We start from the raw sequence: 25,671 nt of genomic DNA on the forward strand, positions 1-25,671 counted from the left end.
TGAATTATAGCACTTACTCATACTGTTGGGGGGGTTTCACAGCTCTGACAGCACAAAGTCGAATGAGCCGAGTTTCAAATTTCTCTTGCTTCAGTATGAAGTATGTAGTAAAATTACACCGCTGCAATCCATTAAGGAATAACTGCTACTTGACCACTGGCAAACTTATCATTAATTCTCTGTTGAGCTCATTTGAGCCTTTAGTTAGTGCAAATTCCTCAGCCGTGTTCGCTGTGGCCTCTGGTGCTGCACTGATTTCACTCATCTTCTCATGCACTCACAGCAGTCTGCTCCTCCCACACAGAGATTTGGACGCTTGTTAAGTTCATTTGCAGGGCCGTGGGGCCAGACGACGGCCACGCATTTATTTTATAAATAAAGACGACTAATATTTCTTTGTAGAAGCCTCAACCTGAGTCGAGTAATTAAGTATCCTGGCAGCCAAGGTCACTGAGAGGACAGAGCCGCCATGATGGAAACTGGATTTTATTACCACAGGACAATTAAATAAAGTTCTTTGGTTTTTCACCTGCTGCTCAGTTTTTCGTTTCGTTTTGCTCAATCTGTGAGTAGAATCAAAAGATTCATTAAAATGACTGATCCAGGCTGGACACAGGATCTCATTCCAATCAAAGTGAGATTATTTTGCACTTGTCTGATTTATTATAACAGGGCTTTAAAGATAGCGCTCCTCTCATAATAATTGGTCCAAATTCTAATCAGCTGACCTTTGTTGTAAACTAGCCGTCAGATAAAACCCATACAGACGGTGCCACTTCTGAGCTTCATAAAAACAGCTGAAAGGCACTTTCACGAGCTAAAGTCTTTACAGAGCGCTGTAGCTTTGTGACTGACCTGTGGCCTCAGTGCCTCAGCTGTAACGCAGATGTGTGACCTTTGGGAGCTTCCTGGGAATAATCTACACGAGTCCCTCAGGTATTTCAGAGTCTTGCTGACGTTTATCCAGTATGGGTGCAGAGAGAGACGATCACATACTCTTGTGGCAGATGCTTGTTGGTTGATCCATCACTTTGCACCAGACTGAATCTTCTGATATCTCAAAAACTTTGGTGATCCCCTGACAGGTTGTTTGGCACCACCTGCAGGTTGAAGTTTCAAATGTCCAGTGAAATATCTCAACATAAATGACATCTACTGACACTGACTGTGTGTTGACATTCGTGTCCTACTCAGGATCACAAGTTTGTTGATCACTCAACTTCCAAATCTCCAGAAAGATCTCTCGTCTTAATGACAACTGATGTAAACCACGGTTGAAAGCTCAGGAAAAGGGCAATGAGTTGGAATTGAAAGCATCAGGGACAAAAGCATAACAGCAACCAAGCTTGAGTGTCTATAGCTCTGCATGGTAACTGAGGAAACTCCATCCACTGATGAGGACTTCTTGATACTGTTGTCAAAGCAGTAACCAGTAACAGTTACTTTCTCCAAGATGGTCGTGGATAAAAGAAACTACAAGGACAACCTCCTGCCAACACCAAAATGTGAACAGAGCTTATTTTGCTTCTTTGATCGCATGGCCAGTGGTGTTGTTTTCTACAACCACCACGTCCAGTGAAACACATCCACCGGTGAGACTACAGCTGCGACATCACAGGTGCTTCACGGGACGTTAACACAGCTTGTGCTGAGCGATCCGCCAGTCAAACAGTATAGTCTTCCACCTTGTCACAGATTGTTGTCTTCCTTCATCCTTTACCTGCCACGTATGTATTATCACATGCTGTGCACAGCACACGTCAGTGCATCCACAGTGTGATGCACATTCACATGAGCGTGGGTGCACACAGAGACTATTTCATGGACGTGCATCTCATAAGGACGTCCTGGAGAGTGAGAGACGCAGACAAAATATGTCACACTTCACTGGCTGTAGTAATTAATAGGAGTTTGACCTCTGCTCCTGGAGGCTACACTAATCTGTGAAGCTGCCACGCAGGTTCATAGACGTAGAACTTTTAAAAACCTCCGTGCTGCTGTGCTGGACATGTCTCGATGTGATGTCACGTCGCCTGCGTTTGACATGTTTTGACAACAGTTCAGGGTTTTGGTGTTTTGATGCATATACCATTTTATTTTGTGATCGTGACAGCTAATTAAGCTTGCAAAAATGTTGGTTGTGTGCCTCCGCAGGTTGCACACAGTGTGAGGACGTGAAGCGATGACAGGTGACTCGCAGGACGTCCAAACAGGTTAAGATAAAAGATCACTCGAGTCAGTGAACAGGCAGAGACCAAAACCAGGCAGGCAGGCAGGCAGGCAGGCAGCACAAAGACCGCAACGTTAGGAAGACAGCAAATCAGACGGAGTGGAAACGGATGGATGTACCACAGGACTGATGAGGTAACCGGGCTCAGGTGAGCCCGCAGTCCGCCACCTGCGTTTTCTAAAAACTTTTTCACATGCTTAAATAAGCATTAACAACATGGAATACAGTACATCCTGACAGAGCATCCTGAGCACGTGTACTAAGCTTGCTTTCCTTTCTGCAGTAACTTTGAAACAACATTACGTGTTTGTTAGGAGTTATTTAACTCCTCTGTGGCCTGGCAGTGCTGACCAGATGTCAGCAAACCGACAGCCTGGCATTCAGACTTTCACTTGTAATGTTTAGATTGTGGTATTTCCACGTTTACTTAAGTTTTATGTAAATAAATAAAACATCTGAGTACTTGTTCCACCTCTGACTGTTGGCCAGTGACTGACTTTAGGCATCCGAGGTGCTTTATGTATTGGCAGTGAGACAAGTTTTTGTCTCACATGCTGTAATTAAAGCTTTTTGCTGGATTTTAATCCTTTTGGGAAATGAATAAAAAGTGAACGTTTAGATCGACTCGGCTGGTAATCTGTTAAATGGGATTTTCTGAGGGGAATTTCTTGCTTCACTGCCAACATGTTAAAATAAAAAAAATATGTTCACATGACATGACAAGGTCTGAGAGCCTGTCTCCTCTTTTTAGTTTTTTTAGGCAATTTATTAAAATTATAGAAATTATAATTAAACCCGAGTCTTGTTTTTTGAATATGTTTTATATTTTATTTTTAAGAAAGTGGAAAGTAGCACAAGACATAATTTACTGTAGATTAGAGATATTTATTAAACAGTACCTAATGTGCTGTAATAATTAGCATCCATAAACCGTAGCAGCTGCTCTGATCTTACTACATTACTAAAAAACAAATATTCTCCTGTTAAAATTCTGGTAGGTAGCTCTAAATTAATATGAACTGCATCTCAAAGCATTAAGATGTTACAGTGTTTTGTTTTATTTGTCATTAACATGCAAATGTGTGCAGCCACGAGCTCCAAAATCATTTCCTGTGTAGGTGGAGGCGGGAGGTGGCGAAGTTTCAATCATGTCTCACAAAATAAGCCTGATGTCAAAAACAGATTACGCTGTGAAGTGAGCAGATCTGAGCGTTTCAAATCCTGTGACAGTTAAGGTCAAAATTCTACTTTTTCCTTTTGTCAGATATTAAATCAGCTCTGTGGCAAAAAGCAAAACAAATAACATCTTTTAAGGAAGCCGTCATCCCCCGTGAGAGTTTTCCACTCTAATGAGAGGCACATAATGGTATGCTGAAGCAAAGCATGCAATCTAATTGTTCACTCAAGCACTACATAAGCAGACAAATTAACACTTGGGTAATTTGTCCCCTGGACTACAGTAATGTAGCGCGCAGGGTGGGACTCCCCCCACGCTCTGCCTGATGTGTGGTCACATCCTGGCAAGATGAAACAATACACACCAGCAGTTTACACACACTGGTGTTGTCAGCTCAGTCACCAGAATAAAATGTTGGCATTTCACGTTTCTGCAAACCACGGATACGTTCAATATGTACGTTTCATATGAGCATCAGATTAGCATTTGTACGAACCGTATCATATTTCAGGTGACATTACTCGTGTATGAGCCGACTTTCTGCCCAGGTGTGAAGGGGACGGCGGTTGATTGTGGCCGCCAAGTGGCCGTGATGTGATGTGAGAAAATCAAAAGGTGTTAAACCTAGTTTTGCACGACGCATTACTTTGCACTCAATGTGTGCAATTTTTGAGCTATTTGCTTCTAATGGCATCCTAATTGCACTTCCATTCCACCTGAGCGAGCCTAAAAAATAAATTGTGATGGTATTAACTTCACAGGGTGTCCTGATTATTTCTTAAAAATATTCATGTCTGTGCTACAAGTAGCTCTAAATGTTGCCTGTTCATCAATATTCAGTTTGAAAAAAACCACAACAAAAAACCCTGCATTTGCTCAACTACCATCAAAAAGTCCATGTCTGCACTTGATCATTTAAGATCTTTGAATGCAAAACGGAAGCACCAAGTCAGTGCGTGCATGTCGGGGCACAAACACTGTGGCCTATCATGCAGCTCTCAGCAGGAAGGTGACTGCTCGGTCAGCTTCACTCAGTGGGAATTGCCTCTACGATTCTGCCCAGAGGGAAGTGATGGAGCTGGTGTGGCTCTCCTCTTAACTGAGCATTGTGGTGGCCACTTGGACAGCAGCCTTCGCTCAGAGGTCCTCCTGTCCCCGTCAGCTGGTTCTCCTTCATCAGCTCTTTTAACGCTGTTACGGCCGAGAGAATGGCCCATTCCTATAAAAGGCACACATGTACAACAAGCTGCGTGGCTTTGCTGTCAAATCAAGCACAAACGTGTAAATGTATTAATTAAGCTTCTTTTCTTCCTGCTAACTCTTGACTGGCCAGACCAGAGGCTGTTTCCTCGCTTTGCCAGCTTTTCTACAGCCCTCTCAGCGCTGCTGTGGAGATCAGATTTGTAAAATGTCACTTCAGACAAATCATGTGTGATTCAGGACGATCGGCCTTTGTGTTGTCTGCTGCCTGTTTTTGCTACAAGCCGAGGATTTCTCGAGAATTTGCTCTGCTAATGTGCCTCAAGATAAACCCGCACAAGCACTGTGCAACGGACCAAATCATTTGCTGTACGTTCATGGGTTTGGGATCATGATGGATGAAATGGAGCCTGAACCGAGTGTGCTGTTTATTACAGAATTATAAGTCTAAATAGAGGCAGTTACTGGCCAACACTTTGCATATGTAAAGGACTCCAAGTGAGAACTCCTTTTACAAAAGCAGTCCTAAAAGTCGATGCGTCCACACAAGGACTGTGGACATCATATGGAAGCCAATTTGATTAAATTTACCAGCAATTTGAGGATTTACAAGCTCCAGCAAGATCACGATTTCTCTGTTTGAAAGTGATAGTGGAACAAACTGACACCTATGGATACATGACTTGCTTTCAGTAGAGTTAAACTGATGTATTTTTACAGTTGACTTTAAATCAATGTCCTGCACAGCAAATGTTCCCCCTTTGGATGTCCATGTCACTCCAAAGCCTCAATCCATAGTTTAGAGAAAAGTGGTCGATGTGTCCGCTTCAAAACGTTGCTTCAAGCAATGACTGATAACAGGCCGAGAGTTCCCTCTGCACATAAATCATTACACACAGTGGGAACAACATATTTTCTACAATAAAGGATGACTCTAAACATTTTAACAATTTTTCAACACTTGTCACCCTTCGCTCCCCAAGAAGCCATCACATCAGCCGTCCGCTTCCTGTTTTTAAAAGCTGAATTCCCTCGGGAACTTCCCCTGCTTTTCAGTGCTTCCACATCCCATAAATTCAACACATTTGCACAGTACTGCAGTCTTATGACGCTCTCACACGTCTCTCCAGGCACAGTCAGGAAAGGCAGACATTTTAAGGCAGTTTGTCTCAAAGTAAAGCACCTCCTAATAAAAGGGTACAAATAATTATTACGCTCACTTATTCCTTCTTTTGCTGGGAATTATGTAATTAATGATTCTTTGCAGAAGATTGGGTAATTATTGCTTTCAATAAAGGAGCCACTTGAAATTGAATTAAGCCTATCATCTTTTTCTGAGAGTCACAGAAATTAGGTTGCACAGCATGACTGGAATGTGACTCCTGTGTAGGAAAAGCGACTCCACTTTATTATACTCCTGTAGACTTCACAGCACTGTTGCATCTTACTGGGCGGTACCCCACAGCTATCCAGAGGGCTCATGCATTTGCAGAGCAAAATAGCATTACAAGCAGCTCCTCCACAACCTAACGAATACTATCCCACTGTTTCCCTGAATACAGAGATAAACACTGGCACTGTTACAGTAAAGGGAATATTAATGTGCTGAAGGAGTTCTTGTTTTGCTCCTTCGTCCTAAAATCATTTTAGGAATACGTCAGTTTGAAGTCGCAAAGGAGGAAGATTTTCAATGGAAGTGCACCAGCTGGCATTCATGGAAAGAATTTGGATGGGATTGCTTAAACGAGTCCAGTCGGACACTACAACAACAACTAAATGAAGACATTTTAAAGGCTCTATCATAACCCTGTTGGAACAATTTGTCTACTTTTCTTCACAGTGTTTGTCAGCTAGGAATCCTCTTTTGCTTGTGTCAGAATCAGAATCAATGCCCCCACCATCAAAAAGTCAGGGTATGACTGACGCAGTGGTGATGACGTTGAAATGTTATGTGGTGACGGAAGAAAGGACATTAAATCAAAGAGGTGTTTCCTCTTGGGATAATGAATACATTCAGCAAATTTCACAGACATGTCCCTCTCAGATGATGCTGCTTTGTTGCTTCTGTTGTTGTTGTCTTGTGCACAAAGCTCAATGGATCCTCTGGGGGCCATGAACATGCTTTGTAAACGTCAGGGCTGTGTGCCTGTTGATTTCCTGTGCTGGTCAGGGCGTCGACAAAAAGATTCATCCTCTGTGGAACATGACAGTTCGTGCCAAATTTCTGCTGCTGTTGAGATATGTTCGGTTGGACCGCAGTGACAAGGCCTTGCTGTCAGCAGGACCAAATAAAAAACAAAAAAACAAAAAGTGTTTTCAAGCGCTGGTCCTGTTTTTCAGAAAAACAACACCAGGACAGTTTTGGGCCGTTTTGCACAAGCAGTGACTGTGCACAGTGATTGTTAAACTCGGTAAAACAATACCCATTAATCCCTCACCACAGCATCAACAGACTGGGCAGGAAACTAAATGTCTTCTTCGTCTAACAGCGCGTTGGGTGTGGAGGTGGTGAAGACGGTCAGTCATTGTTCATGAGCTCAGCTTTCCCTAAAGGAGCATTGACTCACTGCTGTTTGGGAGACTCAGGAATATGCTAATCAGAGCAGAGACTTAAATCCATACTAGCAGAATTTATTTACAATTTACTGATACCGAGTCTATTGAAGGTCCCAGTGGTAAACTAATATCGTAGATTTTTGCCAATTTCCATCCCTGCTGCACCACAATAACACAGCAATAAATATCTGAAAGAAGTTATTGAAATAGTTTGCGAGTGCACTTTAAAATAATCTGATTCATTTGAATGTTGTAACTCTCCCAAATCAGTTCTTCCATCACGGCTGTAAAACTGTCCTTGAAGGTGTCACGGTCACCTCACCTGTGCTTCTCCACCCATCTGTCCTCCTGCATCACATTCTCTCGTCTGTATGTTTGTATTTTAGTCCAGTTTGGAGCTTTGTCTTTGCTGAGGGTCTTTATTCTACAGCCGTTACATTAATGTAATGAATGCATCAATGAGAGTCAACATCAGACTGAATGGCAAACTGTCCAGCAGTTGTTGAGAAATTCTGTCATTTCGGTTCATCTCCTGTGCATCATGAATGTCAAAAAATTCCACTGGCAAAGAGAAAATAAAATGAAACTAAAAATATTGATCATCCCACACTACAAAGCTCATAAACATTTAAGCCAAATCTACTTGGATGTCCTTAGGAGGAGGTAAAGCATGGAGGAGGTGGTAATTACACTAGCTATAAGTACAATTACAAATCCATAAACCTAATGTTGTTTTCACTGCTCATATAAATATCAGAGTGCGAATGATGCAAATACCGGGTGTTACTTGGTACAAACAACACAAGGCTTCAGAAGTTGTGAGGACTCTTTAAGCCCACACGATCTGTTTGTTGAAATGTTCTCATCATCAGTCCAGGAAGTCCCTTGTCACTTGGCATTTTGAAAGGACAAAGGATGAGTTCATGTCTTTTAATTGTTTCACTTCACTACTCAGCACTGCAGCGTTTCAACAAGGTGGGGCAGCCTCTGAGTGAGTAAAGACACGCTGGTTAATTACAAGCAGGGGTGAAGCTGCTCTCACTTTATGCCTGGGAGGTAAACAATCTGTATTGTTAAAAGGTTGCTAAGGGGACGATTAATTCAAACAACAAGAACAGCTGGAAAAATCAATTTAAAACATCTGAGTCAGTCTGCAACCTAAAGAACATTTTGATCAGTTTACGTTCACGTGCCTCTCTGCTTCCTCCCTGTTCTGTGAAAGCTTGTAAACCTGACAGGCCGTCACAGAAACACATTGAAACCAACACAACTTCTTATAGTCATGCTGACTTCATCTAATATAATCAGTTTATGTGATACAGTGTGAAGCCTAAGATGGACAGCCAATGTGACAATTAGATTTCGTCCATTAATTTTTTTTTCTCCATTTTGACTGCTGACAATTTGCACATTATGAGTCCATTAGGCAGCATCGTGTTACAGTATGTTTTTAGTTTATCCTTTTCTTCTCTCCATCTTTTGTGTGATGTTGTTGAATATGAGTAACGCGATCAAGCTATGAGCAACAGGTTTGGTCAGTAGTGTCTGTAGTCACTCTGTGACTGTAGGCCACAGCACTGGTCCTGACTGCTACAGGCTGATATACTAGTAACTCAAGTGAATCAAATGAAGCAAAATAGAATGTGAAACAAATATTATACAAGACCTTTGCAAGAGGATCTTAGTTATTTATGCACATCACTTGCACTGTCTAATCAAGTCTGCACACCATAAAATGAGGCACAGAAAAACACCGGAGAAAGATGAAACTCAGCTAAATTTCCTGCCTGTTTATTTCTGTGTTGATGATTATGGCTGTTATTACATGTCAGTGTCGAAAACGCTATTCCTCGTAATGATGAAAGCAGGCAGGCGGGTTCGTGTTTCTCCCATCCTCGGCGAGGCTGTTGCTGTGCTATGAAAACGACTTTTCCAGCTACTGATTTTCTCCTGTCTCTGTTCTCCTTATCTGTCTTTACAGCCACACTGGGGACCTTGGACTTCAGTTTGCTGTATGACCAGGAGAACAATGCACTGCACTGCACCATTAACAAAGCCAAGGTGAGCCGCCGTGATGGGGATGATAGTGACGCTAATTTTCAGCTTCTAAATGGCCTCTTGGATTCTGCTTTGCATGAATTTGAAAGAGAAATTCTGAATGTAATCCTTTAGTGAACCGAGTCTACTTGCAATCCAAGTTTATCTGTGATCACTTTAAAATGTCTGCTTTAATTGAAGTCGGCATCAGGCCTTTGGTTATGCTGAATATATTAACACGAGATACAAGACAAGAACGTTGTAGGACATAGCGGGAGATCTGGCTAAACTGATCCCAAATGTTGACAGTTTCATTCGTTATGCATTAATGACTGCACAAACAGCAGTGACTACCTTGTAACAGAGGCAAAAAAAGGCAGATCAATATAAAACAACTGACGGCTTTTCAATATGTCTTCAAATATGGAAATAAGACTGTTGAGGATGAATATTTTTGCAGCCTCCTGCTCTCGTATCAGCCTACACGCACTGGCAAAAAGGCTGTGGGATAGCAACTTAACACGTCCCACTGTTCGCTGTGACAGAGACATTTACATCTATTTTCATCTCTCAAAACATTAATTATTTCCAAAGCATATTGTGAACAAACGTGCGTCCAAACAATTGTGTTTCTTAGCTTAAAGCAGCGCTAACCAAGCGCATCCAACCAAGAGCCAGAAATTTCTTTGGGTTGGTTCTGAGCGGTTGGAGACCAAAGGGGAGCTAAAAGGACAGTGAATATTGACCAAACAGTGGCTCAGGCCTTTAGTTACCTCAACTGAAGAAGGCTTTTATTAAAGAGAGGGTAGTTTAATTCATATCTCATTTCCTCTGTTTTCTAATTCGAGGTCTTAACATGTTTCTGTTTGCTCGTCGTGCACATTTACTTCCTCTGCAATCAATTGTTTTCCTGATAAATTCACAGCATTTTTTCAAAATGAGTGCAAAACCATGCAGTGCTCCTGTCATCCTCTCTCAGTTGGCTGGTCTTCATCTCACTCAGTAATTAATTCCAGTCAGATCTGCCTCGTCTTTCTTTCTGTTCATACTGAGCTGTCGTGGCTGAAACTCCGACACCCTGAAGTCCACCAGTGCCAACATAAACTGGAGCTGCCCGTTGACCCCTCTCTCACAGGTGGAGCTCGCAGCATAAACTGTAGCTCCCCTACACTGAGGTGCAGACCAGCCAGGGAATTAGCATCTCCCAGGATGCTTCTGTCCTGGATTCTGGATTATAGCAGAAAATAAGATCAGTGATGAAAATCCAAGTCAAAACGTTTCCAAATGAACGGCACTTTTATGGTAGGAGGAGCAAGATGGCTAAATTATAATTTGATAGCAGCTGTGGGGATTGCAAGGCTCGGGGCAGGTGATAGGCTGAAAGGGAGCCGCAATTACCAATATTCAGAGACTGTTTGGAGATTTTTCTAAGTTTGATGTCAGTGTTTGTCAAGATGTGTTTGTGATAAAGATCATATGGCATTAATTTCAGTGACAGCAGCTCAGGATGAACAAATTAGCTATCAGACAAAATGAAAGGCGTAACATTTTTAGTTTTCTTTACTTAGTTAGTTAGTTAGTTAGTTAATTATGGTTGAAAGAGCAACAATCTTGAAGAACTGAAACAGCCTGTATGGGATACCCAGTCAGAGTAGATTAACGTCCCATCTTAATCAATACTGTTTACAGGCTTCCTATAGCATTGATGAATTCTTAAGTAGTACGTCATCAACCAAACAAACATCCAGTATATTGTCGGAGGACTGCAGGAGATGCACCATATCTAAATTTTTTTAATAAAAAGCCCATTTTTTGTTGTATGAGTCCAGAGGTGTCGTCCTGTCGGATTCTCTCTCTTGCGTCTGTCGTGATGAAGTGGTAGCTCTGACAGCCATGCTGTCGTCAGCAGCTGTAACTCTTCCTATCTGTTTGCCTGATTGGCTGGTATGGAGGAAAGTGGGCATCAGAGGAGCCACTGCTGGCAGGAGCGTAGGACAGCAGAGTGGGCATCAGGCCATCTTGATTTATGGTGGTTATTTTCTATACTGCTCTGCTTCTGGACTCCGGCTGCTGCCTGGCCAACCAGAAAAAATGCCTTTTCTCTCTCAAATACTGTATATACCCATTCCAGTGATTTAATCTGTTTTTGTAAATCCCTTAATGCTCTCTCTCTAGCCTTAAATGTCTTCTGCTGCTTTTGCTGCCAAAGCTGCAGTGGCTTCAACAGAAAATGTGACTGATCGTACCTCAATTAAGCATTTGTCTGATTAGATCTGGACAAAGTTACACACTTTCCTAAATTCTGATGGCCTCTTGGTGCTTACAATGAAGAGTGTGCAGTGGGGACGGGCTTTTATATTCATGCAGCAGTGATGGCTCACATGCACAATGCTTATACTGTCATAAACTGGCATTTGGTCAGAAAAATAAATGGCCTACATTGCAGAAACTGACAAAAGGTCATCAGACAAGATAACTTAAGCCAACAAAAGAGGTTAAAAGAGGGCGCAAAAGGCCACTTGTCTGATGATTATTCAAACAAGAAGAAAGAGCTGAATTTGAACAAAGAAAAAATTTTGTAAAAGGACATTATACTGCAGCGGGGGCTTATCTCTATATACAACTCCACTCTATTAATCACTCTGACCCCTTCAAAACGGAAAAACCCCAAATCCAAAATGGACTGGATGTTACACTAGAGCTCACTAAAGTTAGCAAAGCTCAGCACATCCGTAAAAGAAGAAACTGCAGTTTTTCACAAACTGACAGAACAGTTCAGCATTTATCAGAGAACAGTTAAAACTGCGAGAGCGAATTACTCTGCGACATAAGTGTCATAAACCGGGGCTCTTTTCATCCATTTAGTCATTAACTCCTCTAACGCCACTGAAACTGTTGAGGAATATTTAATTGTTTCTTTTGTTTCCAAATGTCAAAACACAAAAATGTAATTCAAATATGGAGAGTGCTCATTCTGCTCTCCGTCTGATTCCTCTCCAGTTTGCCTAATGTCTGATGCAGGATTGCATAATGCTGAAAGCTAATTTTAAGCCTGTTTTTCCTGTTATTTATTGAAAGCAGTCCCTTCACCGACCGACGAGTTGCTCTGTTGACATCATGCCCTTTGGGGTATTTCTAAAAAGGCTCTGGACACTATCTGTCTTTTCAACAGCTCTCTCGCAGGTGTTGGATTGTTGAACTTAAACAGAGTGGATTCTTTCTCTGTGCTGTTTACGAATGTAATCATATATCGTATCAGATTAAATGATCTCCTCTTAACTGTGGGTGCTTGTAACTTTGTTATGCTCCAGTAGACTGTGACATTCAGATCAAGCACCAGCAGAGTGCAGTCAGCATTAATGACCTAATCACCCTGTTGTCTCAGCTAAAACTGCATCCCCTCTGGAGTCCCTCAGGGATCTCTATTAGTGTCTCTGCTCTTTGCACACTTCCTTTTGGTAAATCCATTCAGAAGTACTGCTGGACAGGAGTCTTCCACTAATCAGAAGGTTGGTGTTTCTATCTTATTTCTAAGTGTCCTGGAACCTTCCCAACCAAAAAACAAACAAGAAGGAAACACAAAAGAATTTGAATGAACTATTCTAACATAATATATTCATATTAAATCCACACATAAAAACTAAATTCTGTCTTTTAGCTTTGCATGGCTGCCTTTTACGTTCCAATGTAAGATTCGTAAGACGTGCTTGTTCTTTTCCTTGGACTTTCTTTGGACTGTGGGGCTGACCGTTACTGAATGAGACCCATTTGGACTGCGTCATGCTTGAAGCGTGAATAGGTCTAACTCTGCAGCTTGATGCAGCAACAAGACACCATCCCACACCTTATACATTTTAATGTGCCCCAGGCCCTTCATTGGCCCTTCATTCACCCACCCAGCACAATAGAGACAAAATGCTACCTGCATTATTGCCTTTCAATTAAGCTGCCAATCATCACCTCTGCATTTTCACTTTTTCTCCTTTTCCTTCCTGCTCTGTTATTACCAAGAAAATGATATATTATTTATCAGTCACTTTGTGTTTTTTTCTTTTGTTAGGGCTTCATATAGTCCAGAAAGAGGGAATGAGTAATTCAGGCTACCTCTCTTATCCGCATTACTGCACATAAAAATAGCAAAAGAACAACAAACAAGGCACTATTTCACTTATGCTCCTTGTTCCTCTAATTAATTCAGCCATTAATGTTCAGCGAAACCGATGTTTGTGCTTGTGCAGCGCCCAGTATTTTCAGCAGTTTCTTGGATACTGAAAAACTGTAATCATCTCTGAGCGTGTACACACATAGTACATAGTAGACTCTGCACTTTGGAATCGGTTTGTAAGTGGAAATGAAGGGCTTTGAACCATGCAGTAAGGATGAAGGCATAGGACAAATAGCCGACTCTCTCTTGTTAACATTTAATTAAATCCTTCACCTTGATATGTCAACAGTTTGAAAGCCAGAACTATTTGATAATTACCTTTTAGTTTTTTAATGGAGGCTGCTTTTACAAGGTCAAATGGCTGTTGTGGCACCATATAGAACAAATTGAGAGACTTGCTGCTTTTTTACCCTCCGAGATAAAACCGTGAGACATATGTGATCTTGTAGGGGTGTTTGATTTTTCAAAGCTCATCTTGGCATCTGTCAATCAAATTGAAATTACTGGGAAAACAGTAACCAGTTTAATGGTTATTACTCATTATACGATGTGATTCTATTTAGATTAAGTCTGTCATAATGAAACATTGCTTAGTGTGCCTTTCATTTCTTTGTTGCTGTCTAAAAAGCTCTGCTGAAGAAGAAATATTTTTTCCAAGTCAAAACATCAAACAAAGACTTAATTAATGTCATTCACATCTTCTTTATTCACCAAATGTAGAAACTAAAAAATAGATATTAGAGGATATTTACTAATGATTTGCCTAAAAAATCAAACTGCATTTAATTTAATCAATACATCAATGTAATTGGCTGTCACGGCAAATGTACTTAATGCTGCAGCAGAAACCAGTGCTGCTTGGTCTGGATGACCGCGGTGCCACTTCATCTCATTCAAACATTTCAGAGTCTGACTTTAACTTTAACCCGACATAATAAGTCTGAACCCACAGTGTTTCCTCGCTCACTTCAGTCCATCTACAGCCTCGCCATCTTCACCGGCCGCTCGCTGCACTAAGTGAATCAGGCCGCATCCATCGTAATGGCTCACATGACGGAAATAAGTCAATTTAGCCCCTTGAAACGGACTTTAATTGATTTAAAGGGGAATACATGCATGTAGACAGAAATAGCTCAGAGCTAACAGCACTTCCTCTACAGGGTCGCCATCTCTGCTGGCAGGAGTGGTCAGGATGTGTAGGATCATAATGACTCAAATGCAGATAGACGCCTTTAACTTTCACACAGCAGTTCATCCAGGTGAGATTTTAGTGAATGGTGCACAATGACTCAGATCTCGTGGAGTTTTTCTCCTCATATTGCAGAAATTTGAAATTTGTAAAAGTACTTTTAAAGCTGCAAGTAAAACTACATTTTCTTTTGCCTTACTGTACTTTACGGTATTTTTCTAGTTGAAACCAGATCAGAGCACACATATTGTGGTTCCTCAGGTGTACACAGAAATTCACTGCTGCCAAGATCTCTCACTTTGCAAAAAGAGGAGAAAATGGGAGCTTAAGACCTACCAAGTCAATAATTAATTGAAATGATTGAACTGAATGTCCAGATTCTGTCGTGACGGTGATGCCTCATCATTATGAATATGCCAATACAGATGAAAGGTCTGTAGGTCCTCTCCAGGCTCTCTTTTGTTGTCAGTGTCACTGCATCCGGCAGCCACAGGAGACGGGAGGTGATATCGATCACAATGTTTGTGTGATTGATATGAGCGGAGTGAACCATGAATATATCACAGCTAGACGTTTGTCTAGACGTCGTTTAATTATTTTTGAATAATTAACTTTTCTTTTTAAACACACGGGAGGTTTGCAAAAAGCATTCGTGTGACCAAACAGTTCAAACATATAACGGGATCTTTCTTTATCATCCTGTTGACATTTAAAGTGACCCACTGACTAAAAAGTGCTTAATTAGTTGGCAGCTCTTGAAATAACAGCCCTGCGTTAAAACAGCTTAGCAGGCTGCCTTAGTGTATTGGTTTGATGAACCCTACAAGTCCAGTTTTAGTGACACATTAATGCATTTAAAAGCTTAGGAGGCTTATGCACACAAAGTTACTACAGCAGGAACTATTTTATCTTTAGGTGCAACAGTCACAAGGTAAACAGTACAAATGTGGTGGTCAGGCTGCAAAATAACGTACCAGAAATGTCTGCTTGCTTGTGTGTGATGGGGATGATGCAGCAAAAGTTCAGCCTGGTTGCATGCATTGTTTTGCCCACATCCCCCCTGTAGTGTGCGGGCACTAAAAAACAGTGAAAACTTCGAGTAGTTAATTTGACCTCATTGTAGTTCAGTTGAGACTGCCGAAGTTTGACACGATCTGAAATGGAGCCATGATATCTTGGGTTAACACAGTTAAGTCCTTCTCTGACAGAATGCGGCATGTATAGTCAAAGGAAAGATAAAAATAGACACAAATTCAAGTGGAGGAAAACAAACGGACGGAGGCATGTATCATGATTCTGCTTCTTAAATGTAAAGAAATGAGGGGGGGAACGAGAGAGACTGGAGGGAAATAAGAAAGATCTGGAGGGAAAAGTTGCATTGCACACACAGCAAATGTACAAAACAGCAGAACCCTTTTTTTAAAAACTATACTGATAATTATTTTTTGTCTGGTAGAAAAGCACATAAGTCAGTGAAAGCAGTTATGCAGTACTGCCACTGTTGTGTATGCAAATAATACATGACAGACAAATGACAGAAGGCTGAATTCAATAGAAATATTTTCATATCTTAGCAGGCAAAGTCCACACAGGCGCTTCACGCCGTTTACCTGCTGATGTACAAACAAACATCTGCTATTCACCTAATGAAAACAACAAAGTAACCGTGCATACCTATTTTGCACCATTTCAAATTTCACAAAGAAACGTCTTTGGCTCCTGTCACGTCAGCTGGACAAATAACTCTTCACTCACACATGCAACAGTGCACCTAAAATCAGGCAAAATGAGACAGTCTCTGCCTCTGTACTTTGGTTCTACTGCAGATGTCTTTATAGCTTGCTGTGCTTCACCACATCATCACACAACCATAAAATTATCCTAAAGAACAAGTCACAGCAGGAGGTCTGTCTGCAGGGGAAGATGCCTTTGTTACGCTTGCTCAGCCTCGTGAAAGCTGAAAAATGGCGGGCGAGCTTACAATCGTACACCTCTCTCTGAAAGCACAACTGCCAAATGCTGTAGCTCACAATCAACAAGCTCCTCCAGCTTCTTTGAAAGCGAGAAACACGGCTGTTAAGTGTCCCATGTGAGTCTTCGGTCTCCTGGACCTTTGGCACGGCAGCTGGCATCCACATCACTCACTCACACCTGACTTTGTGTTATCTTAGCTGGTCTTTTACCAGCTAAGATAACACAGATCACAGCTGACCTGACGTCTGTTTTATATTCCTGCGTTCAGATGTGGGAAGTAAACGCCCTCACGGCTTGCTGCTGGTCCGTCATCTCCAATGATGAGCCGTGATTCTGCAGAAAGATGCACACTAGACTTTAAAGATGGAGACACTATCCAGTCTGTCAGCTTGTCTGTTCATCTGTCCAACAGTTTGGCGCACAGCAAGATATCTCAGCGGCAACTGATGGTCAGATTGCTAAAAAAAAACAAAAAACACACTGAAGTGGTTGAAAGTCTTGTGTTTGACTGATCAGCACTTTAAACTCCACCACCGCAGGTCCTGGCCCAGCCAAACACAGATCTTTATATAGCAGGGATTTCTTTTCAGGGGTGAAAGTGCGTTGGTGCGATCCAATCAGAGGTGGATTTCTTGAGTTTCTGAAGAAGTTCATGACTTCTTGGAGAAGTTAGTGTTCCCAGAGAGGGCCATTTGCTTCCTGCACAGTTGGCTTCAGCTCAGCTTTGCTACCCAAAATGTTTGCAGTCTGTCTACTTTACTGGTTGAATGTTACAGGATGTAATGAAGTACTTCCTCTATGAGCCTTACGAATTGTGTTTATCTATTATTTTACCAAGTACGTTTTGGAGGAAATGCAAGAGCCGCACTCATTTTGTTCAGTGGTGTTATTTTCTCGCAGTGTGTAGAAGCTGTGGGGAGGTGCACAGAGGAGCTGGTGGGTGTAAAAAGCACAGGAGTTTAAGAGAGACTGAGGATAGTTTCCTGCTTCCTCCACCACGTCAGTGAGGGTTGTGCTTATGATCCTGTGTCGTACTTCAAGTCCACGCTGACGTCCCGAAACTGACAAATCTGACATTCGCGTGTAATTTATGCTGTGATTGTCCAGCTGTGCAGAGGTTAGAAACCAGGAGCCAGCGTCTAAACTTCTCTTCTCTCTCCCTCTTTTTATTATGCTGCTATTTCTGTCGCTTTTCACATGAACATCTGAATAAACGTCTTTCAGGAGAGACTGTGAAATGTGCACTCTTCTCCCCACATTTTTAAACCAGAGTTCTGCTCCCTCTTTGTGATGGATGGCTTTTTCTTCCATCCAGTGTGGCTGCTCAGAAAAACTATATATACTTTTGATTTCCAACACAGTACGAAAACTACTTCTGTCTGAGCACAACCTGACCTTTAGGATTTATTTTCTGTAGGCTCAAAATATCTGTACAACATTTCATGTCAATCCACCTCATAGTGTGGATCTCAGTGGTGGACAGACCGGCTGACACTGCAGCACATGTGTCGTTCAAAATGTATTTCCTGTTTCAAATCCTACAAGCCACCGGAGGGTTTGGAAAACGTCTCTTTTTAACAATCTTCAAAATTAGACAATTTATCATAGCCAGAAAGTTTTAATATCTAAATAATAACTAACGCTTCAGTCTGGAGAAGTAACCAAATCTAATCCTAAAATAGTAATATATTTCATCCAGTTCAGTGATTAGATCCTGTAAAAATAAATAAATAAAATAAAATGTGCCTGACAGATTGAGAGAGATGGTGGAACACAAAAAAAACTATAATTTATCTGAAAATATTTTTACAAATGTTGTTAACAGAACGAATTCTGATGTTCTGTCAAAGGCAGCCTGTCGTATTCACATGGAAGAGCTTTACAGGGCTTTCAGTTGACCTCGCGTCTTGATGTATCGCTACTTCCTGTCCTCTCTTAGCGTATTCATATGTTGCCGTACCCTCGTCAGCCCACACATAAAGAAAATGACTGCATAAAGAGTGTTTCTCTTAGGCAGCGCCTCCCTCCATACAAACACAGGTTTCCTGCCCTTATCAGTGAATCAGACTCTGTCTCGCTATTCAATTACAGATCCAAGACCTGTTTATTCAGCACCGCCTACACTACAACCTACCTTAACACTCCGCTGCAGTCTTTCATTCTCTTCCTTCTCCTGCAGACTGGCCTTTCAATGCCCAGCACGCCCACACACTCGTGTGTGGGAGCACACAAACACACTCTCACACTCTGGTTCTTGGAGATGTTTTTGCTCTTTTGTATTCATTATGCTTGTTTGTATCTGTTTTCATGTCGTTGGTTTAACATAAAATGCCTTCATAAAGCAATCTGTCTTCATTTGTAACCCCTGCATTAGTTTAACATCAGAAAAATCGGAGAAATGCTTCATTATTATTGTTCAACTTGTCACAATTCAGCTCAAAATATAACATATTGATGAATCATCTTTCCCATAAGGCTATTCAGAAAGGGTGAAGTGAGAAGCTGCCCTGTCAAGGCCACAGCAAAAATCAATTGTGATTTAACAGTTAATAGTGGTGCTGCCAAGCCTGAGCGTGAGACTTTTTTCACCCGCCTTTTGTTTAGATATCGTTTTCATAGATTTGTGAGCCATCAACCTAAAGGTGAGTTCAACACAGGAGATGAGAAGATGGATATCAGTGTCACGCTTAAGTACGGAGCTGGAGCCAAGCTGTGGTTAGCCTGGTGCAGCGTGGAACATCCTGCTTCTGTCCAGCCATTTTCAACAAAAGACAATTTCAGTTAGAAGGATTCAAAAAAAAAATACGCCCCTCAACTCCTCTAAGAGTTACGTAAATGAAAAGTCGAATCTCTGAATTTTGGGTTTGCGCTCGCCGCTCAGAATCTTTCTGTTGAAGCTCAGCCTCCTTCTCCATATGAGCTTCAGAGGTGTTTACCCTCAGCTAAGCTAACCGGGTTGTGATTCTCAGAAAGAAAAAAATTATTTCTCAAAATGTGCAAGTATTCCTTTACAATTGAGGCCATTTTCAAAATTATGGCTTATGGCATTAATCAGTTTTTACTGTTTCCACAGTCCATTTCAGCTGTGCTCTGATCTGTGGAAACCATTTCACAGAGCATACAGACTTTCAGTTTCCATCACAGGCTTTTGTCTTGTTTTTATTTGCATGTCAATTAAGTTGCTTCAACATTAATTTCACATGATCAATGTTATTTTGTCTTTTTCTCCTCCACCTTACTCTTTTGCATGCTCTCATCGTCTCTGTGTGTCGCTGCTTTATGTTTGCTGGAACAAAAAAACCAAAACAGCTTCCTGTTCCCAGATACAAGAAGGTAAGCCGCTGAGATAAGCTCAAATCCCAACCAGTCTGTTCTAATCAATCCTTAGCCTTATCCACCCAACATCCAGACCCTGTGAACCCTGATCGAAACCATCACTGACCCCTGACTAACCTCTTCTCAGCTCCCTCTCATTGTCATTGAAATGTGTCTCCATTATTAAGCAACAAAACAGAAGTCGTGCCTTTGGTGAATTAAAGTTTAATTCTTTGCCTGTGTTATCCTGTTGGTCTCAGCCCTATATGGTTGTACAGTGAGACATCGCTAATTAAAGGCAAACACTTGGATAACTAAAACTGACAAGAGCGTGCAAAGCAATGTGGTGACTGACTACACTGGACTGAAAGGTCAACCAGTTTCTGTTTAATTAAAGGTAAACTCCATCCTTAGCCACAAGACGCTGTTACTCATCATGAATCAGAGTCGCTCAGGTGGTTATTTATAATTAGGTGTTGTACTTTTGGTGAACCCGCTTTCCCTTTCTTCTGCTCACACTCGAAGCTTCCTGCCTTACCCAGAAAACCTTCAACAATAGCCTGAGATGGTTGAATCCAGGCCATTATTACACTAATTCTACATGTTTCTAGAACGTACTGTGTTCACACTAGAAATAACAAAATGAGGGACACTTGAACTAAAATTGCTCAGTTGCCCAGCGCAGTTTCAGACCCTGCTGGGTTACGTTCAGCTGGAAAACAAAGCTGGATGTGATTCTTCAGCACCAAGCCATAAATAAAGTACGGTAATAACCCTTGGACAGACCTGTGTTACCTGTCATTTGTGAAGCTTTAAATTTTTATTTTTGCAATAGTTTATCCACTCAAAGGTTAACTGATATATGCTGGGACAACCGAGGACCAAACGTCCAGCGCAACACTGTTTACAAAGCAAGAACATCCCACGATGGGGCGTAGGTTTGAAGGGATGAGTCACACACACACGACTTTTACCCACGAGATCAAACAAACCAGCATTGTCGTAAATGTCACCAAGTCATTTTTGTGCCTCAACTTAATCAAACGTCACCAGTGTTTTCCTAAACCTAACCAAGTAGCTCTTGTGTTTGAACTCCACCAAAGTGCTGTTTCACGTTTCCCTTGGTTTCTATCACCCTCCGCTCTTCTTCGCCTTCTTTGTCCACACCGTTGTTCCTCCTTTGCCTGGGAAAAGCTACCAGGAAAACTAAATCCTGGTTCTGTTGTGGTTACTCAGTGGCAGACGTGTTTCTTTTGTGCCATAAACTGAGCCTTGATTTTCTCTGAAAAATCCCATTTGGTAGCAGACAGTGTTGCATAGTGAAAGCGAGGGAACAAATTTTAATGCAGTTAATCTCTTTTTTCTATGGCCAATACACTTTGCAATCAATATTTATTTGTTAATGGTAAATTTAAGCAATAAAAAATGTCCATTCTCTGTCTTCTATCTGCTTAGAAAGTAAAAAAAAATGCCAGCAACAGCATTTCAGTGACAAGCGAGTTACCTCCCAATAGCTGTTTAAGTTCTTGATTAGTTTCTCACAAATCAGCCTCTCTGCTCTGTTTTTCCACCAAAATCAATGACATAACTGGTATTGAAACTAATGTGTCCCAGTGTGACCCTGTGACACAACTCCCCACCCCCAAACCCAACCCGGTCCTCCTTAAGCCTCTCGATCATCAGCATTGATGTTCATTGGTGACGAACGGGACCCATCTGCCAGCTCTCCATATTGCCATCTTCCATCACTCCGAGGACGCCTCAAGTAGCCTTGACCTAAGCACCTCCGCTGATCCCAGGTGGCCCCTCGAGCATTAACCCCTTCTTTAACATGACTGTGTCAGCTCCCCCTGGATGTGATCAATGCCCTGTTTCATCCATCCTGTTATCTGCTCCTCCTGCTGATTGATGCTTCCTCCACCTCTGTGCTACCAGGCCAGTCAGATATGGTAATGAAGACATATGCCCTGGCTCATGAAGAGGCTGATAGCACTGAGGAAAACAATCAGCCATCTGGGACATATAGCTCAGAACAACACGCATGAACACTAGCAGCTCAGAATAAACTGTTTGTTCTAAGGCTTAATGTGTGAATAGGATGAAATGTTATGGATTCACGTCAGGAAATCACACCATGGAAAGACCAAAGGTAACTAGATAATAGAAGACTAGTTTTCTGTTCCAAACATTTTGGCTTTCCTGGGGCTTATTTACAATCTGTCTGGTCCATGTCTCCTGCCTCATCTGGCTTCAGATCTCAGCAGTAAATCTGATAGGTACAATGTTGTTTTTTCCAACAGGACTGATGGCCAAAACTACAAAAATGAGACTGTAATAACCAGAATTATCCCATAACACTATAATTAGTTGTTATGTAGGCCTGATTCTGTACTGAGCTCAATGACACAGTTTAATGAATTTATTTAGAATCCAACAATGAACAGAAGCAGTGGCTTTTATCCACATAAAGACTGAACAGTATCAGTCTGATTTTTAAACCTCTTTTTTATGCCTTTCTAAGTCCAAGACAGCCAGTATGACAAAACACACACACACACACACACACACACACACACACACACACACACACCACTTATCCCAGAAATCGATCCTTCTCACCTCCTTGCCAGTGATATCACTCACGTTATGACAGAAAGAAAGCTGTGACTGGTCGGGGACCAGCATGTAGTCTGTCACGTCTCTCGGTCAAGTTAAGGCAAGAATTCGTGACTCTACGATCACCTGATGTGACCCTCGTTGTCATGGTTTCATAAGCAGTGAGGTGTCATTAAAGACAGGAGCAGACACTCTACATCAGGAAGACCTCCAGTTAGAATTAGCACTGAGAAGTTTTAAGTGTAGCTCCAGTACCACTTCAAGTTCAGACCTGCATACCAATAAATGTTTTTTGCCCACATAATGAGGGACATCCTGAACAAAACATCCAGCTTACACATCATTTAGACACACTACACACTACACACTCAATATGTGTGCTATTGGTGTAACATAGTTTTGAGTGAACAGTAGTTTTGTGCATCACGTCACTTCCTGCTTGCCTAGCAAAGTAAAACCCCATACTTAACACCAACTGTGAAGCGTTACTGATGTTACACTAGAGCTGCCTTGTCTGTCACTGGATATTTATGCAGGCGTACCGTAATATTTCCCCACAAATAGTTTGCATTTGGCCATCTGCTGGTTGTTTTGACATACTAACATATCTCAACTGTTATAGCCTACTAAATAGCATGTTCGTATGGAAAATCTGATCCTAGTCGCTTATCTGAAGTCAGTGAAGCATTTATGCTCATTGCAGTTTCTGAACGTGCCTTCGGCGCACACACTCTTTTTCGATTCACTATGATGTTTTCGGATCCAACCCCAACCACAGCACAAATGCCAAGCCCCATTACGCCTCTCACTTCCTCTGAAAGATGTCAAGGAAGCTCACAATTCCCAAAACAAAGAGAGCTCGACTTCATTTCACAGCATTTAAAGGCTGTTATTCAAGGGAACTGTTATGAATGAGTATGTGTGAGATGGTTGGTGTGTGGACACACTGATGCATGTTACCCATCTGCCTTTCGCAGTGGTCATTTTTCCTCCAGCCCTCGGTAATTATGATCAACCGAGTATTCACAGTGCGCTCGCGCAATCAGCAGCATGACGCAGCTGTCTGTTCATCCTCATCCAACTCCACAAAATGTGCCCCCGCTTAAATGATAGTTCAGGTGTTTGCTGGAGGCGACAATAGAGGCAGATGAAGACGGCACATTAACCTCTCCAATCAACTCTCATGGTGCCGTCTCAATAACTTTGTTGTGTGGAAAACACGGTCAAGAAGTACAGCTGAATATCGGCAAGAAATGGGAGCATATAATAGCAGAAAATAAAAATCAATGAGAAAGGAGTCGCAGACGGCGTTACAAGTCTATGAGATGTTAAGCTTTGAGCGTGTTTATATTCCTATTTTTCGCAGTTCAAAGTGTTAGTGTTTCAGATCAAGCATGTTATACATAGCTGAATATTTTAGGTGTTTAGTTAACCCAGGCCGCTGCTTGGATGAGGGAGGCGAAAATAAGAAACAAGATTGAGGAGAAAGGGTCACGGCTGGCACAGAGATTGGGGTTGCACGGTGAATGCTGACTGTTTCGTATCGCCTTATTTCCAAGACGCTGTAGACAGCAGAATCCCTCTGCCGCTCAGCCTCGCCTTGTTTTCTTGCTGAATTTTACAGTCCTCAGCGTGGCAGCAGGCCTACAGACAGGTCTCACTGCATGCATCTTTGACTATAACTGAAGCAATTTATGATAAGAATGTATTCATTTGCCTCTCGGTAGGCCTACCCAGTGTATAATGCATAAATATGTGTGGAATATATATAAAATAGCATCCAACTTCATGCTTAAGAGGTATACTGTACTGTGCTACACAATATAATGTTAAAGATGAGCGGCACAGCAAACTTTCAAAATAAGTTACAGTTTCCCAGCAGCACTGTTTGGCCCTCTGGCAACTCATGACTTGGCCATCAACAACAACAAATTTCAATATATATATATTTCTCCTTTTTCTTTTCTTTTCTTTTTTTTTGTTTACGTCTGACTGTGAAGGCGTCATTTAGCCAGTGCTTTGTCAAAATGCAAACAAGTAAAAGCCTTTGGCAATATCTGAATGCACATCTAATGATCGTAAAAGAAAGATGTGGGACACGAGTTGACAGAATAAAAATACGTAGTCACTTACTGTGCTACATTACTGAGTCCACCTCCACTCAGAAATGTATTTTTCCTCTTTGTTTCTACAGTTGAATGTTTCACTGTATGATGTATGCACACACCTTATCCAGTATTCAGCAGACATGAGTGTGATGTGGAAGCTTAAGGCCTCCGGAGACGTGTAATTAGTGAAAAATAATAGCCGATCTACACTCACAGGTCCTTTAACTAAGACATTCCGATCGTCCTTCCCTGCACATCTAAAATGGTGTTAAATCGCACACCAAAAGCTCAAAATACATGAAATGTTGATGAATTAATTTATTTACAAGCCACCCCACGAGATCACCTTAAAAAACTAAAACAGACACAAACCGTTGCAGGCAACTTTGGTGATTTGTTTAAACAACGTTAGACAAGTAACGACAAAGTTAATTTCTCCTCCTTCACTGGTTGGCTAAACAAGTATTGCTATGCACTGTGGCAGCAGCCACTAAACTTTGCAGAACCATTTGGAGGCTGTTAGCGGCTGTGAATAGGGTTCACCAGTGCACAAAAATCTGCAGCAAAACTGAGGGGGAAAAAGAACTACAGCACGTATTCAGCTATGGGAGAAGGTGAGACGTGAATATTGTTGAAAATATCAGCATCAGCGTTTGAATACAGAGCTGTTGTTATCTGATGTCACCACCAGCCGGTTCACGTGGGCCTGCACCTCAGCAGCGTCAGTCTGATTCACTACCTAAAATGTTGTCCTCTGAATGTCCGGCTGCCAAAAGCCAGATGAGAGAAGAGAGTTGATCAAAATGTTGATAAGCTCTAATTAGCTTGCACTGACAGCAGTTAAGAGGCGAGTGAATGAGAAGCCCAGTTCGTGGTCTTTTTTGCCCACATTTTTGCCTCTCAGGCTTCACCTGCATTATTAATGAAAGCTGCTTGCTGTGTGCAGCCAGAGGAAACCTTCAGGCATCACTCAGGGCTGCAAAAGGTACCTCCACCTCCTTTTGTTGGTACTGTTTTTATATCATCATAATTATTATGAGAAGCAAGCACTAAAAGCGGCTTCATCATAATTTGTCCTACACATTACTTGCTGTTACTGTACGG

The 25,671-nt window shown here is 41.7% G+C and overlaps 1 protein-coding gene across 1 annotated transcript in view; it reads left to right on the forward strand.

The window, feature by feature from the left end:
• doc2b (double C2-like domains, beta) overlaps nt 1-25,671 on the forward strand; it is a 93,366-nt gene that overhangs the window by 33,438 nt on the left and 34,257 nt on the right. The window contains exon 2 of the mRNA XM_046410753.1: nt 9,145-9,224. Coding sequence (XP_046266709.1) covers nt 9,145-9,224 — 80 coding nt within the window. The remainder of the gene's footprint in view (nt 1-9,144; nt 9,225-25,671) is intronic.

Source organism: Scatophagus argus, chromosome 14, assembly GCF_020382885.2.
Source record: "Scatophagus argus isolate fScaArg1 chromosome 14, fScaArg1.pri, whole genome shotgun sequence".
Classification (NCBI taxonomy): Eukaryota; Metazoa; Chordata; class Actinopteri; family Scatophagidae; genus Scatophagus; species Scatophagus argus.